Source organism: Dipodomys spectabilis, unplaced genomic scaffold (genome assembly GCF_019054845.1).
Source record: "Dipodomys spectabilis isolate Male_0828 unplaced genomic scaffold, ASM1905484v1 ptg000669l, whole genome shotgun sequence".
NCBI classification, from domain to species: Eukaryota; Metazoa; Chordata; class Mammalia; order Rodentia; family Heteromyidae; genus Dipodomys; species Dipodomys spectabilis.
Genome location: NW_024871346.1, coordinates 5,980,222 through 5,994,414, shown reverse-complemented (window position 1 = coordinate 5,994,414; position 14,193 = coordinate 5,980,222). Strand labels below are relative to the sequence as shown.

At 49.0% G+C, this 14,193-nt stretch overlaps 1 protein-coding gene across 1 annotated transcript in view; it reads left to right on the top strand.

Annotated features, from left to right (window-relative positions):
- Window positions 1–610: 610 nt before the first annotated feature.
- Window positions 611–14,193, top strand: part of Cul9 (cullin 9) — a 37,629-nt gene continuing 24,046 nt past the window's right edge. The window contains exons 1-11 of the mRNA XM_042671870.1: window positions 611–693; window positions 2,398–3,001; window positions 4,505–4,659; window positions 5,304–5,804; window positions 6,336–6,471; window positions 6,589–6,812; window positions 7,047–7,449; window positions 8,088–8,280; window positions 9,809–10,016; window positions 11,931–12,127; window positions 12,736–12,953. Coding sequence (XP_042527804.1) covers window positions 2,407–3,001; window positions 4,505–4,659; window positions 5,304–5,804; window positions 6,336–6,471; window positions 6,589–6,812; window positions 7,047–7,449; window positions 8,088–8,280; window positions 9,809–10,016; window positions 11,931–12,127; window positions 12,736–12,953 — 2,830 coding nt within the window. The 5' untranslated portion in view covers window positions 611–693; window positions 2,398–2,406. The remainder of the gene's footprint in view (window positions 694–2,397; window positions 3,002–4,504; window positions 4,660–5,303; window positions 5,805–6,335; window positions 6,472–6,588; window positions 6,813–7,046; window positions 7,450–8,087; window positions 8,281–9,808; window positions 10,017–11,930; window positions 12,128–12,735; window positions 12,954–14,193) is intronic.

The window sequence follows — 14,193 nt, the reverse complement described above, 5'->3', positions numbered from 1 at the left end:
TCATAGACTTCCTTGCCTGGGCTGGCTTGGAATTGTGATCCTCCAATCTCTGCCTTCCCAGGAGCTAGGATTACAGGCATGAGCCACCAGTGCTTGACTTGAAAATAGCCGTTGAGGGGAGTTTTGAGGCTGTTGGAAGTCTTTGTGAAATTGGAGGGGGGAGGCCTTCTTTGTCCCTGTGCAGGGTTTTGCTCAATGCTTAGACCAGCACAGAGTTGGACCGTTTTCATTAGCAGGCCAAGCGGTCCAACCAACCAAAATATTAGGGAAACCTATGGGACACGCAATTTAACTGAAAAATCCGGGCAGCCCTAGGGTGCGAATGTGGGTGTGAATGACCCACAGTGGATGCTCCGATGGAGGATGGAGGAAGTCGCAGTGAGGGGTGGGGGGGAGGGGGCTTCATGCCCGGTGGGCTGGAAAGCGCCGCCCCGGACCCTCTGGCAGCGCACCGCTCCCCACTCCCTCTCGGCAGGGGCGTGTAGCCACCCGCGGGCACTACGCATGCGCCACGCGCGCGCCGTTCCGCCACGCTCGCTGGGCGTGATCCGCGGTGGGACCCGTAGCCGCCCGGCCCTGCGTGCAGTCACCGTGTGACCCGGAAGGGGGCTGCTGAGGAGGCGGGACCGGGGACGGCGGCAGACCGGTTGCTGGGTTTCAGCGAGGGCCAAGCCTGGCGGTGGGAGGTGAGAGGTGAGCTCTGCGCTGCAGACCCGGTCTTTCCCCCGCCTCGTCCCCGTGCGGTCCCTTAACCCCTTTCGGTGGGGGCTGACGAAAGGACATTGGTCGGGTCCTGTCACCCTGTGGGCCGCGACCCCCTCACCCTTGCCCCGCCCCCTATTGCCGCGGCTGCGGTGGCTGCCCGCCCCGCCCCGCCCCGCCCCGCCCCGCCCCGCCGGTCCCATGCGTGGGCTTGACTTTGCTACCTGCGTGCGTGCGTGCGTGCGTGCGTGCGTGCGTGGGGAACTCATTCAGAGCGTCCAGACCTCACCTCCGTCCCCTAGTTTATCGCTGCCCGACTGCCCCTGACCCCAGGCCCCTCCTCACCCCCAGCCCCGGCCCGATCTGCTGCGCATCACCCACTCCCTGGTTACCTCCCGGCCTTCCCACGCTGCGGCCTCCTGCCCCGTGGAGGTCCACATTTTATGAGTCTTCACTCCTTTCTTCCGCTTGTCTTCCTTCCCTGTACCTTGACATGCCCCTGGTCCTGATAGCGCCTCCCCCCCCCCCCCATCTTACCCACATCTTGCTTAACCTTCTATTCTCACTCGCATGATTACATGGCTGTATGCCCACATACCTCTTCCTGATCATTTCTATTTACCAGCTTAACTTTTGGGTTGTCTGAAGACTATCCCTACCTTCTCCAATGGAGAGCAATATTAGATTACATTTGGTGATGTGCTAAATCCTGTCAGAAGTGCAGTATATTACATGACAGTAAGTTTTTGCGACGCCTAAATGGGGTGAGTTGTGCATATCATCATTTTGCCAGGGAGCTCAAAGTAGATAGTAAGTGAAAAGGGATTTCAGAGTCACATTTATCTGACCTTGAAATCTACTAAATTGCTTCTCTCCTTACCTCATTCCCTACCCTCAACCCCATGAGTACTATGTCCATCTATATCTATTTGATCTGGACCTTTACCACACATCTAGCCTAAGTGCAGAGTGACTTGGTCTTTTTCTCCTACAATGCTATCTGTTCCTTAGGCTGCTCCCTTTTTCACAAGACATACTTTTCCAGTCCAGCTATCTGCCCTCACACCCCACCTCCTTTCATTTCTTTTCTCTTTATCTTCATGGCCCACCTCTTTAGAGACTCTGTCCTGTCTTTTGTGCTCCTTGTCCTGCCCTTTCTCCAGCCTCCTTTTTCACATTCTGGCCCCACTATCTCCAGTCCTTCCTGTAGAACCATGTCATCCTTCTAAGTCTTGATCTGTATCCCATACACTCATACCCATCCTACTAGTCTACCCAGATAGTCCTGTCAAACTATTATTTTCTGTACTGGAATTTTCAGATTACTCTTCTCATTCTTTGTAACTGTTGCCACTTCTTTATGAGTGTGTATGCGTATGGTGCTAAGGACCTAACCCAGGACTTCATAAATGCTAGGTAAGTGCTCCTCCTGAGTTACATGCCTCACTCCCTTCTTCTACTTCGTAAAACTCTTTATTTCACCTGGTCAGTGTTTTCACTCCATCTCTTATAAATTCCAAAGTGTGTTCAGCTGTATATTCCATCATAATATTTGCCTTTTCAATTTGGCTTGTAAAGTATATAGCCTACCAATCACCACCCACTGGACCTATGTTCCAAGGTTCTGTCACACTTGGTGGAATCTTCCTCCCCCCCCCCCCCCCCTACAGCTTTATTTTCTCCTGTGTACTCCAGGAGGTGAGAATGGTAGTGGAACGACGTACTGGAGACCTTATGGTGCCCTTGGGGCCCCAGCTGCAGGCATATCCTGAGGAACTCATTCGGCAGAGGCCTGGACATGATGGGCATCCTGAATACCTGATTCGATGGAGTGTCTTGAAGTGTGGGGAAGTGGGCAGAGCGAGTGTGGAGGAAGGCAGGGCAGAGCACCTCCTCATGTGGCTGTCAGCCCCAGAGGTCTATGCCAACTGCCCTATGCTGTTGGGTGAACGGACACTATCCAAGGGACCTCAGTATGAACCAGCTGGGGCTTCAGGAAGCTTTCCCAGAGACCCAGGAAGCCTGGATGAAGTGGCAATGGAAGAGATGGAGACTGATGTGCGGGCACTGGTACGCAGGGCTGCCAGGCAGCTGGCAGAAGGTGGGACTTCCAGCCTTACAGCTGCTGTGCTCCATACCATTCATGTACTCAGTGCCTATGCCAGCATTGGGCCCCTCACGGGGGTTTTCAGGGAGACGGGAGCCCTGGACCTTCTCATGCACATGCTGTGTAATCCTGAGCCTCAGATCCGTCGGAGTGCAGGCAAGATGTTGCAGGCTCTGGCAGCCCATGATGCTGGTAAGAGACAGAAAGAGAAAGAAGGAAATCATTGGAGAGAATGGGGCCACAAGGAGTTAAAAACAGAAGAGAGGAGAGATTTCCCAACTAGTATTTTTTTTTTTTTTTGCCAGTCCTGGGGGGCTTGAACTCAGGGTCTGGGCACTGTCCCTGAGCTTCTTTTGCTCAAGGCTAGTGCTCTACCACTTGAGCTTCAGTGCCACTTCCGGCTTTTTCTGTTTATGTGGTATTGATGAATTGAACCCAGGGCTTCATGCATGCTAGGCAAGCACTCTACTACTAAGCCACATTCCCAGCCCCCAACTAGTATTTTTAAAATAGCAATTTAGTGCAAAGAAAACATTAATAGGTAATTAATTAACTGCATAACCAGCATAAGTGATAGCACTTGGTTTATTTGGCCATTCTCAAAGATAAAAGAGTGTGGGGTAGATTGTATTTTCTAAACTGTGGATTGAGACTTACTAGTTGATTGTGAAATCAGTTTGATGAAATGTAATGAACTTTTTTGTGCCAGCCCTGTAGCTTGAACTCTATGCCTGTATTATCCCTGAGTTTTTGTGCTCAAGGCTTGCATTCTACCTCTTGAGCCACAGCTCCACTTCCTGCTTTTTGTGATTAATTGGAGATAAGAATCTCAGCCTTGGGGCTGGGAGGTTAGCCCAGTGGAAGGGCGCCCGCCCAGCACGCGCAAGGCCCTGGGTTTGGTCCTCAGCCAGCACTGGGGGAAAAAATAAAGAATCTCAGACTTTTCTGCCCCAGCTGGCTTTGAACCGAGATTCTCAGATCTCAGCTTCCTGAGTAGCTAGGATTACCAGCGCGAGCCATTAGCACCCAGCTGTAATAAAACACATTTGTGTGTATGTGTGTATGCCAAGTATGGGGCTTAAACTCAGGGTCTTGTGGTCTCACTTGACCTTTTTATTTAAGTCTAGCACTACATTTCCACTTCTGGCATTTTGCTGATTAATTGGAGGTGTATCATGGACTTTTCTGCCTGGACAGCCTCCTGAGTAGCTAGCTTGACAGGTGTGAGCCATCAGTGCCTGGCATAACCAACTTTTTTTTTTGGGGGGGGGGTCCAGTTGTGGGGCCTGAACTCTGGGCCTGGGCGCTGTCCCTCAGCTCTTCAGCTCAAGGCTAGTGCTCTACCACTTGCACCACAGCGCCACTTCTGGCTTTTTTCTTTTTGCTTATGTGGTGCTGAGGAATCGAACCCAGGGCCTCTGGCATGCAAGGCAAGTGCTCTACCACTGAGCCACCTTCCCAGCCCCAACCAACATTTTTTAAAGCCTTAAAACATCAGTAGTTGTAAGTTTTGTAGTGTGACATATAGTTCAGTTATATGTATGTATATTTGTGCCGGATTATATGTAAAATGTATTTCTTGCTGTGGATCTCAGTCACAAAGCTGTTTCAAAGGCTGTAGGGAAGGAGAAAGCCTAGGAAAGGCAGGGAGAATTGGGGGTTGAGGAGAAGATATGGATTGGGTATGGCTTTCAGGGAGTCGGGCTCACGTCCTTCTGTCACTGAGCCAGCAAGATGGCATCGAGCAACACATGGATTTTGACAGCCGCTACACTCTGCTGGAGTTATTTGCAGAGACCACATCTTCTGAAGAACACTGCATGGCCTTTGAGGGCATGCATCTGCCTCAGGTACTCTGCCAGGGTTGCAGGAATGCTGAGTACAAGGCTGTGTATGTATGTTTGTGTGTGTGTGTGTATGTGTGTATGTGTGTATGCCTATGTATGTGTACATAGACACATATATAAGACATCTTCATATTTATATATGTATCCCTATCTATTGATTGATCTATTTTTCTATCAGTCATGGACTTTTCTTCCTGGGCTGCTAGCTTGGAACTTCAGTTTTCAGATCTCAGCCTCATGAGTAGCTGGAGTTACAGGCACAAGCCAGCAGCATCTGGCATAAGGCAGTATTTCTGAGAACTGTGATTCAGGACTGGGTTAAAATTAAAGTCTACCACTTGAGCCATATCTCCACTTCCAGCTGTTTGCTGTTAACTGGAGATAAAAATATCATGGAGTTTCCTGCCTGGGCTGGCTTTGAACCTTGATTCTTAGATCTTAGTCTCCTAAATAGCTAGGATTACAGGCATGAGCCACTAGTGCCCAGCTGGTAGCAATGTTTCCTATAAGTCCTGTATGTTTCTTATACACGTTAGTCTTGGGAACTTCAGGGGAGGAGCTTTTGCATTTGTCTGCACAGGAGGATCTTGAGGGGAAGGGGTGAAGTAAGGAGAAGGTGGATTTAAACCAAGAATTGTGTCCTATAGATTCCAGGAAAGCTGCTCTTCTCCCTGGTGAAGCGCTACCTGTGTGTCACTTCCCTGCTGGATCAGTTGAATAACAGTCCAGAAGCAGGAGCCGGAGACCAGAGCTCCTCGTGTCCCTCAAAGGAGAAAAGCCGGGCACAGCGGGAGCTAGAGTTCAGTATGGCAGTGGGCAACCTCATTTCAGAGCTGGTGCGGAGCATGGGCTGGGCTCGGAACCTTAGCGACCAAGGCACATTACCACCCCGGCCACCCAGGTCTATCTTCCAGCCCTGCATTTCAGGGGCCCCCCTTTTACTGCCTACCATTGTCACTACCCCCAGAAGGCAAGGGAGAGCCTTCCGCCAGCGCTCTGAATTTTCTAGCCGGAGTGGCTATGGTGAGTATGTGCAGCAGACATTGCAGCCAGGGATGCGAGTGCGGATCCTGGATGATTACGAGGAGATCAATGCAGGGGATGAGGGCGAGTTCCGGCAGAGCAACAATGGCGTTCCCCCCGTGCAGGTGAGCCACTTGAGTGTCAGAGGGCTGTGGGGATCTGCACTGGGTGGGGCGCAGTGAGGTTTCCGTGTCAGAGGCTCTGGTATGCCACCTAAAGAGAAACCCTTAGGGATATTGGAGTGCTGAAAGGGAGTCAGCAAATGAGGGGTGCCTTGCAAGGCCAAGAGACTTCAGGTGAAGTCATAGAGAGACTCATGACCTGGAAGCAGAAGCAGTATGTTGATATGTCCCCATCACTCCCACTCGTAAAGGAGTCTGGGAAGGAGGGTGGAAGCAGAACTAAAGGTCCAAGAAAATGAGGGTCCTGCTTGAGAAGACGTGCTGTGAGGGTCTAGCACGTAGAAGGTGCGGTGGCTTGACAGGGGTGACTATCAAGGTTGGGAAGAAATGGCCCACTCCTCAGAAGGGAAGGAAGCCTAGCTTAGTCCAGGTGTGTATTTGAGGGTGTGTGCTAGGTCTGGGCCTGGGCATGTCCTCCCAAGCCTTCACAGCCCCAAGCTGGGAGGCCTGAGCCTCTCCCTTCCCTCCCTCCAGGTCTTCTGGCAGTCCACAGGCCGCACATACTGGGTGCACTGGCACATGCTGGAGATCCTGGGCCCTGAGGAAGCTACTGGGGATTCCACTTTGTCTGCTGTGGAGAAGGGGGCAGGGGCTACTGCGGTGGGTGCAGGTAGGCAGGAAAGAGGACCTGGATAGCATGTCTCTAGCCAGAGGAATGTTGTCTGACATGAAACTACTTCTGATGGAGCTATCGAGGACATTCAGAAATGGATCCTACCCCTGCTAGGTGCCGATGCCCCAGTGCCTACATCCTCGACCTTTCCCGCCTGGGACTGGAAGCCTGCAGACGGCCTCTACTCTTTGCCATACCTCCAGCCTGAGCCTCAGAAGAATGAGGAATCCGGTTTCTTGACTAAGGCTGAGTGGTGGGAACTACTTTTCTTCATCAAGAAGTTGGATTTATGTGAACAGCAGCCAATATTCCAGAATCTTCGGGAGAAACTGGATAAGGTATGACAGATCTGAGATACCTGGAATAGGGAGGGATACAGTTATGGGGTACCATTTAGGGCAAGGCTAGAACTAAAGGTTCAGGAATATGGGGTCCTACTTGAAAAGACTCACTGTGAGGGTCTAGTACATAGAATCCTATGGTAGCGTGGCAGGGCTTGGCCACCCTTCCCATTACTATCCCTAGGACCTGTGTGTGCTTGTCCATGATATACATATCCTTTGTGTTGACAGGCCCTGAGTGAAAAGGCCCTAGGTGAGCTCTCCGTGCCCATAGAGATGGCTGAGGGTCTGCTGCAGGTTCTCAGTAATCGGTTTGAGGGCAGCACCCTCTGTGACCTGCTCAACTCTCAGATCTACACCAAGTATGGGCTGCTACCTGATGAACTAAGTAACTTGTCTTCACGAAGTCACTCCTGTACCCCAGATCCAGAAGAGGAGTCCAAATCAGCAGCCAAATCCTTGGAGGAAGAGACTGAGTCCCCCAAGGCAAAGCCTGAGCCCCCTAAGGCAGAGGCAGAGCCTGCCAAGGCAAAGTCTGAGTCCCCTATGGCCCAGAGTGACTCACATCTGTTTAACCAGCTTCTGGTGACTGAGGGGATGGCTCTGTCCCCTGAAACCAAGGAGGAAGCCAGTGGTGAGTCGGGTTTCTGGGAGGCAAGGGTGAGGGCAAAGACAAGTTCTTTGTTGGCCCAGGAAAAGGAGGAGATGGGGAGAGAAAGCCGTGGAGGAAGGTCCCTTTTGCAGGGGTCTTCCTAGCCAGGCCTCTGTCTTCTTTTTGGTCTTGATTGTATCAGTCACGACTCCTTCTCTTCAGTATCCTGGAAAAGGAGGGTCCATTTTGCAGGTATTTCTATTGTCTCTGCTTGACTCAGTCCTTCACACAGAACTGGAAAAGTTCCAAGCACAGTAACAACCAATGTTTGTCACAAACAAAAAATGCATTAAAATGTGGGTAGGATAGGGGCTGGGAAGGTGGCTCAGTGGTAGAGTGCTTGCCTCACATGCATGAGGCCCTGGGTTCGATTCCTCAGCACCACATAAGCAGAAAAAGCTAGAAATGGTGCTATGGCTCCAGTGGTAGAGCGCTCACCTTGAGCTGCAGAGCTGAGGGACAGCATCCAGGCCCAGAGTTCAGGCTCCACAACTGACAAAAAATAAATACATAAATAAAATAAAATATGTGGATAGGATAACTGGGCTTGACTTTTAATGACTTCCAGTTTAGAGGTGCCACAATTCTCTTTGCCACTGCTTCTTCCCCTCCGATTTCAGAAATGGCTAGAGCCTTGCGGGGGCCTGGTCCACGCAGCTCCCTGGATCAGCGTGTGGCAGCAGTTGTGGCCACCGTGCACATATCCTGCCCAGACACAGATCTGCAACTTTCAGGGCTCTCTGCCCTCTCTCAGGCTGTGGAGGAACTGACAGAGCAGGATCACCCACTGGTTCGCCCTGACAGGTGGTTGAGGTTAGCATGTTGCTGAGGGAAGAGGTTTGGGTTGGAGCTGTGGATGGTCAGGACAGTGGTGGAGGAGGGAAAGAAAAAGACATCAAGGGCTGGGAATGTGGCTTAGTGGTAGAATGCTTGCCTTGCATGTGTGCCCTGGGTTCAGTTCCTCAATACTGCATAAACAGAAGGAAAAAAAAAGGCATCAAGAACTAGAAAGGTTAAGGGTGCTGAAGGAAGGCCTGTAGAACAGTGGTGGGGGGTGGGGGTTGTTAGTATTCTTGGAGCCCTACTTAGTGTTTTATGATCATTCTCTTATTAAATCTGCATTGATAGCATTATTCTTTTTATTATTAATATCCAGTATTATTATTATTTGAATTTTTGGTAGTTGAGATAAAAATCTCATGGACTTTCTTGCCTACACTGGCTTTGAACTGTGATCCTCAGATCTCAGGCTCCTGAGTAACTAGGATTGTAGGCATCAGCCACCAGTGGCTAGCCCTTGTCATCTATCTCTTTGGTTACGCTATATCAATTCCAAAATTTTGATTATTTTATGTTTATAGTTATATTTAGATGACTGTATGCAAATCTGCCACTTTTTTCCCAAACATCTCCTGATTATTCTTGCATATTTTTCTTCATTTACCTGAATCTCCCTTTTTTCTTGGCAGGACTGAGGATTGAGTTCAGGGCCTCATACTTGCTAGGCGGTGCTCTACCATTATACCTCCAGCCTGTTTTCACATTGGTTATTTTCAAGTAGGGTTCCCTTTATGCTGGGAGCAAGCCTGGGCTCTGATCCTCCTACTTTTGCTTTTCTATGTCCCTGGGGATGACAGGCACATGCCACCTTGTCTAGACATTGTGCCTTCCGCATAGCCAGGATAATAAGCACACACCGCTGCACCCAGCCATTGGTTGAGATGGAGTCTCGTGGACTTCTTTTTTTTTTTTTCTTTAATCAGTTGTGGGGCTCGAACTCAGGGTCTGGTGACTGTCCCTAAGCCTCTTTGTGCTCAAGGCTAGCACTCTACCACTTGAGCCACAGTACCACTTCCTGTTTTTGAGTGGTTAGTTGGAGAGAAGAGTCTCACAGGGACTTTTCTGCCCAATACTGGCTTTGAACTGCAATCCTCAGATCTCAGTCTCCTCCTGAGTAGCTAGGATTACAAGTTTGAGCCACTGGTGCCTGGCTGGTGAACTTTTTTTCTTCCCATGCTGGCCTCAGACCAGGATCCCCCAAATAATTAGCATTATATATTGCAGGCACCACAACCAGGAATTGCATTCAAGCTGTAGCTCCAAAAGATAAGCCAAGGGTTGTAATCACTTTGCTCTTTTGCCTCCTTTAGGAGGTAAGGGGAGAGGCGCAGTTGGACTGCAGAGTGGAGAAGATTGGTAGGGAGACTGACAAGGAGGAGAGAGGGAGAGAGAGGGCTCGGTCTTGATGAGGCGGGGTGGGCAGGGCATCAGATGGCGTCAGGGCTGGGAAATCATGTAAACTCCTTGGAATGAGGAGCCCCAGGGTCTCTTCTTTTCTCAGAGAAAAGCTAGTGAAGACACTGGTGGAGCTGCTGACCAATCAGATGGGAGAGAAGATGGTCGTGGTCCTAGCTCTGCGCCTCCTTTACCTGCTTATGACCAAGCATGAGTGGCGTCCGCTCTTTGCCAGAGAGGGTGGCATCTATGCTGTGCTGGTTTGCATGCAGGAATATAAGACTTCCATCTTGGTGCAGCAGGCTGGGCTGGCGGTGAGTGTGCTAAGCTTGTAGAAGCGAGCAATGGATGAGACAGTCAGATGGGAGCTACTGACCATTGACAGTACCTGGAGGAGGCACTGTGGGGAGTTAGGGTATATAGATGCTGGAATGGAACGACAAAGATTGATTTAAGAGTGCAGTCTGGACAGTCTTGGAGATGGAGCGAATTTTTGCAGAAAGGTAGGAGTTTTTAAGAAAGATGCTCAGGTTTAGAATTGAACAGCAGGACACATGAGGTGGCCACTGAAAAAATATTGCAGAAATTGGTACAGGGAAATTAAGAATCAAGTTTGTAGGTATGTTGTGTTTTCTCTCATGCCTTTTTAGTTATAGTTATACATCTTATTAAAGACTGATGTTCAAGATTAGACAAACTAAAGGATTTTTTTTATCCTTTTATCTGAGTGGTACCCTCACACAGTAAATACTTCCTCAAGTGATTTGGGTAAACAAAGGCAGCATTGCCATTGCTTTGCCACTCTGAGCAGAGACTAGGGAAGGGAGGCCCTGGTCCAGAAGACTGACTTCCTAACTACCCTAAACAGAAATGCAAGCTGCTGGCCTGGTGCAGGCAGTGTGTCTCTGTATAGCTTGATGGTTCCTGATGAGCACAGGTAGGCCTCAGCCCGAGGAGTTCTGAGGCTGGATTCCAGCAGTATAATGGGAGCAAGTAGACAGGAGCCTATGAGCATGCATCTGCTCGGAGTGGGCTCTCCTGGAGAGGCCAGGAGCACTTCCTTTACCAAGTCAACCAGGTCTCATCCCAGGAACAGCCAGGCATCCAGATGCTAACTTCTCGGGTCCTCTCAAATTGTGTGACCAGACCACAGCACTTACCCCTAAACTCTTAACTGTAACTTTCCCAGAATAAAATCACATCATCTTGTTTATAACTTGAGGGGGCTACAGAACAGCTCTTTGTGACAGAGGATGTGGAGACCAAAGGGAGAAGGCCATGTTACTAGGTAGCACTTTTGGAAGGCCTGGCTCACATGGGGAACCATCCTAAGATTAGTTGTAGACCAACCCATCCCTAGTGGGTGTCTTCTAGCCCTTTTACCAACAGAGGCCTTCTCCATTCTAAGATACAATGTTCATTTTAACTTGATTTTTCTCTGTAGCATCAGTAAATAAGTTTCAAGTATTTTTCCTACAATTCCAGCCATTCTTCTCGTGAGACAACTGTTGAAATAGGCTGGATACCGATCTGTTGGCTAAGGACAGGGGACCGAGGGTTGAAAGAGTTCGTATGCAAGTGGTAATTGAAGCTGTGAAAGTGGATGAGGTTGCTTATGGAGTGAGCACAGAGTAAAAGAGGAGGGACAAGGAGCTTCAGTGTCCAAAGGCAAAAGAACCACGGAGATTTAATAGGAAAGCAGGAAGCTATGAAGGCCTGGGACTCAGGAAAGAAAGGTTTACAAAGGAGAGTGGCCAGCTGAAATGGGAGGCAGCTTCAGGGAAAGCCTTTGGAATCTAGAGGCTGTGAAAGGGCAGTGTTGTGAGGGGAAAATTGGGCAGGGGAAGCCAGTCCACCTGGGTAGCAAGGCAGAGAGAAGTGGCTGGCGGATTTTACCATCCACTCTTGGGTTGCTATTTGCTATCTTTCATGTCCTTCCTTCCTTCCTTCCTTCCTTCCTTCCTTTCTTCCTTCCTTCCTTCCTTCCTTCCTTCCTTCCTTCCTTCCTTCCTTCCTTCCTTCCTTCCTTCCTTCTGTTTCTCCTTCTCTTCCTTTCCTCTTCAGTATCTGATAACCTGTACCTCATGTTCCATTTCTATCGCTTATGCTAATCCATCTTGCAAGCAATTCCACTTCCCAACATTTGAGATGTAGAATGCTGACCCTGGTGCCCTCCTTCCATGGTGGCTTAGTCCACCCCTAACTCTGCTTCCACATCCCCCCTGCAGGCATTAAAGATGCTGGCCATTGCCAGCTCCTCAGAGGTCCCCACCTTTACTACTGGCCGAGATTCCACCCAACCTTTGTTTGATGCCCAGATGACCAGAGAGATCTTCGCCAGCATTGACTCAGCCACACGTCCAGGCTCTGAGAGCTTGCTCCTCAGTGTTCCTGCAGCTGTGATCCTGATGCTGAACACGGAGGGGTCAGGACATTATTCTCTGGATTCCTAATAAGTCCCACGCCCCACTAGTCTCTGCCTCAGGCTCATAGGTTCCACAGAAATTCCCATTATGACCAGGTGCCTGTGGCGCATGCCTGTGATCCTGGCTATTCAGGAGGCTGAGATCTGTGGATCAAGATTCTAAGCCAGCCTGAGCAAAAACAGTTCCTGAGACTTTTATCTCCAATTACTCACCAAAAAGCCAGAAGTGGAGCTGTGGCTCAAGTGGTAGAGCACCAGCCTTGAACAGAAAAAGCTAAGGGACAGCACCTGGGCCCTGAGTTCAAGCCCAGTAGCAGTAAAAAACAAAAAGTAAAAAAGAGAAATTTTTCTTTATTGTCACCTCTGAATTAAACTAAACACTAGTGGGCCCTTCTTCAAGTCATTGGAAGAGAAGCCAAATAGCGACAGATAGAGAGATTCCTAGAGAGGGCAAAGAGACCCTGATCTCCTTTCAAGGTGCTGGGAGGAGTGGCCTGAGGTTAACATTGGGAAGTCCTGCCTCTGTGGGAACACCAGAGCCCCTCCAACTGTTCTATCTAGAGATCAATTTCTGCCAATTTCTTCCCGGGTCATCTCTCTCTTCCCAGGTGCTCTTCTGCGGTGAGAAATGGCCTGCTCCTGCTCAACCTGCTTTTGTGCAACCACCATACTCTAGGAGACCAGATTTTAACACAAGAGCTGAGAGACACCTTGCTTAGGCACTCAGGGATAGCGCCGGGGACAGAACCCATGCCTACCACCCGCACCATCCTCACGATGCTTCTCAGTCGCTACTCAGAGTCGCCGAGCAGGCCTGAACATTCAGGTACCATCGTGGAGGGGGTGGTCTGCTGAGAAATCATGCCGTGCCAACCTATAGTCAGGAAAGCTGAAGCTTACATACTAGCCTCTCACTGGAAAGACACAAGGAATCTTCAGGAAATGAGCAAGATGTTTATTGCTCAAGGTAGATCTTAAGTAGAACTTGAGCAAGACAAGAAGACCCAAGTAGGTGCAAAGAAGTTGCCTTCTCTGAATGGCTCTAAACATATGTGGAATCCTCTCAGTCTTGGCTAGGTTTGGCCCAGTCTTACTGGACAGTAGAAAACTGGTTGAAATTACATTCTGCGAAAGAATTGTAATTTATGGTACAGAAAGTTTGTGATTCGGAGCCAAGGTATAGCACAGTGGTGGAGCATGGCCTAACACTTGTAAGACCGTTGGTTTTTATCTCCAACACTGAAAAAAAATTGAAAAAGGTTTCCAAATAGAATCATAAAATATGGGTGTCACAGGGAAGAAACCTTTTGTGGTTTTTTTTTTTTAAGTGAAAGACAAGTATGGACAGATACATAAATTAGTAGTATTTATCTTTTAATCTACAAATTTAAAGCCACCATGCTAGGCAGGTTAGGGCTGTAATTATAACAGCTAGTATAGATTATAGCTAACATTTAATAATAGGTAATTGAGATTAAGAATTTGTTATAAGCCAGGCACTAGTGGCTCATGCCTGTAATCCTAGCTACTCAGGAGGCTGAGATCTGAGGATTGTGGTTCAAAGCCAATCCAGGCAAGAAAGTCCATAAGACTCTTTATCTCCATGAAGTGGCATTGTGGCTCAAAGTGATAGAGTGTTAGCCTTGAGCAGAGCTCAGGGATAGTGTTCAGACCCCAAGTTCAAGCCCCATGACAGAAAGAAAGAAAGAAAAAGAGAGAGAGAAAGGCATTTCCGATTAACTACAAAAAAGCTGGAAATGGTGTTGTGGTGGTATAGCACTAGCCTTGAACAAACAAGCTCAGCCTTGAACAAAAAGGCCCTGAGTTCAAGCTCTGGGACCAGGGGCATGTGCTCGCGCACATGCACACACACACATACACACACACACACACTCACACACACACATGCATACATTTAACTTAACAATATTTTGTTATACTAGATTTTTGTAGTTAAATCTGTATTTGGGACCAGAAAAGAAAAATCTCTCATAGGTTGGTTAAAACTGTAGACATACTTGCCAGGTGTAGTGGCTCAAGTCTGTAATTTAATCCTAGCTACTTGG